General features: G+C 37.1%; 1 protein-coding gene across 1 annotated transcript in view; it reads left to right on the top strand.

Annotated features, from left to right (window-relative positions):
- Positions 1-3719, top strand: part of LOC102578930 (sporulation protein RMD1) — a 10113-nt gene extending 6394 nt beyond the window's left edge. The window contains exons 6-7 of the mRNA XM_006340478.2: positions 2853-2967; positions 3251-3719. Coding sequence (XP_006340540.1) covers positions 2853-2967; positions 3251-3388 — 253 coding nt within the window. The 3' untranslated portion in view covers positions 3389-3719. The remainder of the gene's footprint in view (positions 1-2852; positions 2968-3250) is intronic.
- The last annotated feature ends 629 nt before the right edge of the window (positions 3720-4348 follow it).

Raw genomic sequence — 4348 nt, 5'->3', positions numbered from 1 at the left:
GAGGGAGGCCCCCCCCCCCCCCCCCCCCCTCTGGCCGCTCCACAGCACCCTATCTGCCTCTATTGTGACAATGTTGCTTCCTCCTAGCTTTCCAAGTAATGAGGCCACTCTGTCAATCACCCAATCATTTAGCGTTCGTCTGAACGAGATGTTATAATCCTGTACTGACCAGCACTCACTTACTCTGGCCTCAGTGTTACCACATATCTGAAAAAAATCTGGAAATTTCTCTTTGTATGGTGATTGATCAATCCATCCATCGTGTCAAAATTTCGTGTTGTTTCTATTGCCTATCTTAAAGCTAAGATTGGTTTCCATCAGTGGCCTCTGATTGTTCTCCGAACTCCCATACCATAAGGATCAGATGCCCTCATTCTGCAATCTGAGATTTCCGACCCCCAATCCTCCTCTTCCTTTATTCAGCATTACTGTTTTCCAGTTAACAAGCCAGTAACCCTTCCCTTCTTTGTTTCCATGCCTAAGAAAATCTCTTCTAAACTATTAAGTTTCTTCACAACTTGATGGAATTGGAAATTGGGAATAGGGACATCACATAAGTGGGTAATGCATCTAGGACAGAATTGATTAGGATCAGTCTACCACTTGAGGACAAGTACTGAGCCAATTGATTTGGATCAGTCTACCACCTAAGGACAAGTACTGAACCTTCCATTTGGAGAATTTCTGTTCTGTTCTTTCCAAGACGCTCTCCCAAATCTCTAAAGACATGTTTGCTTCCCAGGGGCAACCCAAATAAGTTGAAGGGTAAATGCTCTCTTTTGCATCCCAGGATGCTGGCCTTATCTTGAATCTGGTGAACCTCATTCACTGAGATTAAACTGCTCTTCCCCCAGTTAACAGTTAACTTTCAACCCTGCTACAGCTTCAAACAAGACAAGGATCACTCTAATATAGCTTAGCAATTCAGCCACTGGTTTACAAAAAAATATGGTGTCATCTACATACAACAGATGACCAACTTCCATCTCTCTCCCTACACTGTCCCCAACTTTGGACCCTCTGATCCATCTTTTTTTGAGCTGCTATTCTCATCATGCTATCAAAACCTTCCATTGACAGAATGAACAGGAAAGGAGAGATGGGATCACCCTGTCTCAAACCCCTTTTTGATGCAAAAAAACCAACAAGTTCTTCATTCACAAGCACAGAGAACCTGACTATTTTAATGCAGTATTCTATCCACTTCACCCATCTGCCTCCAAACCCCATTTTCCTGAGAATATTCAGTAAGAAAGCCCCAATTCACATGGTCATAAGCTTTTTGAATATCCAATTTACACATTATGCCTGGGACCCCACTCTTCAATCTTGAGTCTATGCATTCACTGGCTATGATGCTCCATCCATTATTTGTCTATCTTTAATGAATGCCATCTGATGTTTGTTGGCCATTTTATCTATCCTTTCTTTTGCCTCTGTGCCAATAATCTTGTGTTACATCCCCAACCAGGCTAATAGGTTTGAAGTTTTTTAGCTCCGAGGCTCCAGGCTTCTTTGGGGTCAGAGCAATGAACGTTGCATTGAAGCTCTTCTCAAAGACCTGGTTTGAATGAAAATGTTGGATGGTCTTGGTAATATATTCCTTCAGTAGATTCCAGAAATTCTAGAAAAACACCATTGGGAAGCTATCTGATACAGGTGATTTCTCCATAGCACATATATTCAAACACTCTAGTATCTCTTCCTCCTCAAAGGCTCTCTGCAGCCAGATCTGTTCCTCATCAGTACTCCTTGAAGACTCATGGAGTCTATAAAATTAGGTCTCCAATTTTCAGGCATAGATCTTTGTAGTAGTTTTCTTTCTCAAAAATAGATCTTTGTAGTAGTTTTGCACAACCTCCTTGATACTATCTAGATACTGGATAGTAGTACCATCCACTTCTAATTGCCTCCATGCAGTTGAATCTCTTGTGAGAAGTTGCAGTTCTGTGGAAAAATTGTGTTCTTATCCCCATGCTTTAACCATTGGACTTTAGACCTCTGCTTCCAGTCAATTTCTTCCTTTTTTGCTACCTCTTCAAAATCTATGGTCAAATTGGCCTTTTGCAACAACAATTCATCATCTGTGAGAGGCCTCTCTTCTTGAATAGTTTCCCAATTTGATTTTATAGTTGAATCCTTTTGAATATGGTTATATCATGAATTTCAGAGTGACATTTCAAGATATTGATTTTAAGTGTAGAATTGACCTTTCTTACAACTATAACTTTCCCAATTTTAGTTGATCCAGTTTGATTGCTGCAGAGAGAAAAGATCATAGTATCAAGTATAAACATTTTAAAAACTATATATATATATATATACACACACATATATATATACACATAGGTAAATAAGCATGCCTAGTCTTAGTAATTCATTTTAGAATACCCTTAGCAGCCAAGGGTGTGGCGTATTAGTGGACAATAAAGAGGGTGCAAACTAGACTAGGGGTGTAAGTCCAAGCAGTGGCAAAAAATAGGTGATTTCTTCTTGTATGCCTAAGCCTTGGTGGATTGAGTGAAGCCAGTTGGTATTTGAAGTCTTGGTAGATGGAGTTATTTGGTCTTTGAAATTTTGGTAGATAGAGTTATCTAGTATTTGATGTCTTAGTGGGATGTTGCAGATACCTATTACATAAATGAGGTACGCGCAAGCTGGCCCTCGTACCATCATCATTTTTTTTTAAAAAAAAAACATGTCTTTCTTGGAATTATTGATAATTTCTGTTTGACGTTGCGTGAATTCATTTTAAGGCAACACTCGGTTTTACATGGACGGTAGTTTTCTTGGTAGGTAACACTTTCTTTGCTCTGTGTTTGGTATCATATGGAAGTTTCTTTTGTTTTCAGATCGGATATTGCATGGAAGGATGCAAAATATGCTCAAATTTGGGAATATCTGAGAGATGAATTTGAGTTGACTCAAAGATTCGCAAGCCTCGACTTTAAGCTGAAATTTGTTGAGGTATGGTATTCCATTCTTAATCAATCAATGAAGCTTCAAATTCCAAACAAAGATTGGTTCAGTTACATGAATTCTCTATAGTCAATACGCCCTATTTGGTTCTAAATTATTCTTTTTACTGATTATTTGCCTTAAACCAAGACTAGAGGTTCTTTAAATGTCATTTTTTTCCTTACCCTGACGTGTACCGTGTTTGCAGCTCTCCTTTTATAAAAGATAAAAAACTGTTGAATTTCTTCATACGAGTAAATGCAGTAGTTAACATTTTGATATTTGTGTGCAGCATAATATACGATTCCTTCAAGAAATTCTTCAAAATAGGAAGTCAGATTTCCTTGAATGGCTTATTATTATACTGATTGGTGCGGAGATCCTCATCTCTGTTTATGACATTGCCCATAAGTCATCAATCGCTCTGTAGGTATAACTAGCTTCTGAAGTTGTTGGAAACTTGAAATATGGCATCGTACTCTAATTATGGCGTGGAGTTTGTTGTACATAGGAAATCCTCAAATAATATATCGATCTATATGCTATACGACACTTGTCTTTCTTAATTGTAAATGCATTATCACTTTACACTAGGGAAAGTATACATCATTTAAGCTTGGTGCCTTGAAATGGGGGGCTATGAATTTAGAGGAAATTGCATATTTGGTACCTTTCTCCTGTAAGTATTTTTTTGATTTGGGTTTCGTGCTCATTTTTGTTTTGACAATTTGACATTTTCCGAGTGCGATGAATTCATATTAGTTCTCTCTATAAAAATTATTGTACGAACTGTGAAGTATATAAGAATGCACCCATTTTTAATAAATAATGAGTGATAAGTTAGCTCAGACTTCGGGTTCTATGACTCATGCTATGTAGTGGATAATAGATCCCCATCTTTGATTCATGATTTAATCAATCATTAATTAAAATGCTTGTTTAAAAAAAAAATATGTAAAAAGTTAAAATTAAGTTTGAATCTACATACAATTATATATATCTGTAATTCGCTTCGCCTTGCATTAGTTTTAAAAAAACTCACTTCAATCGTCATCCATTCCTCTGGCCCTGCACAATTTTAAATACGCCCCGCTCAGCATAGGCTTAAACTTACCCCGCCATGCCCCAATCCCTACCGTTAAGAGTCCAGTGGTTTAGCCATCTTGAAAGAGTCAAATTAAATTCACTTGTGTGTTTGGTAGAAGGAAAAATATATATTTTTTGGAAAATATTTTCTTAGAAAGTGGTTTAAAGAGTAATTTTCCTATATAGTCACCCATGTTTGAGAAATTACCTAGTAGTATCATTTTGTTTGTTTTAAGACACTATAATGTGATCCAACTATATATATTTTTCTCAAAATATACTTGAAACAAAAAAAATTCTCCTC

This window comes from Solanum tuberosum, unplaced genomic scaffold, assembly GCF_000226075.1.
Source record: "Solanum tuberosum cultivar DM 1-3 516 R44 unplaced genomic scaffold, SolTub_3.0 scf00019, whole genome shotgun sequence".
Taxonomy (NCBI): Eukaryota; Viridiplantae; Streptophyta; class Magnoliopsida; order Solanales; family Solanaceae; genus Solanum; species Solanum tuberosum.
Note: the sequence above shows the minus strand (reverse complement) of the source record. Positions and strands in the feature narration are given on the sequence as shown.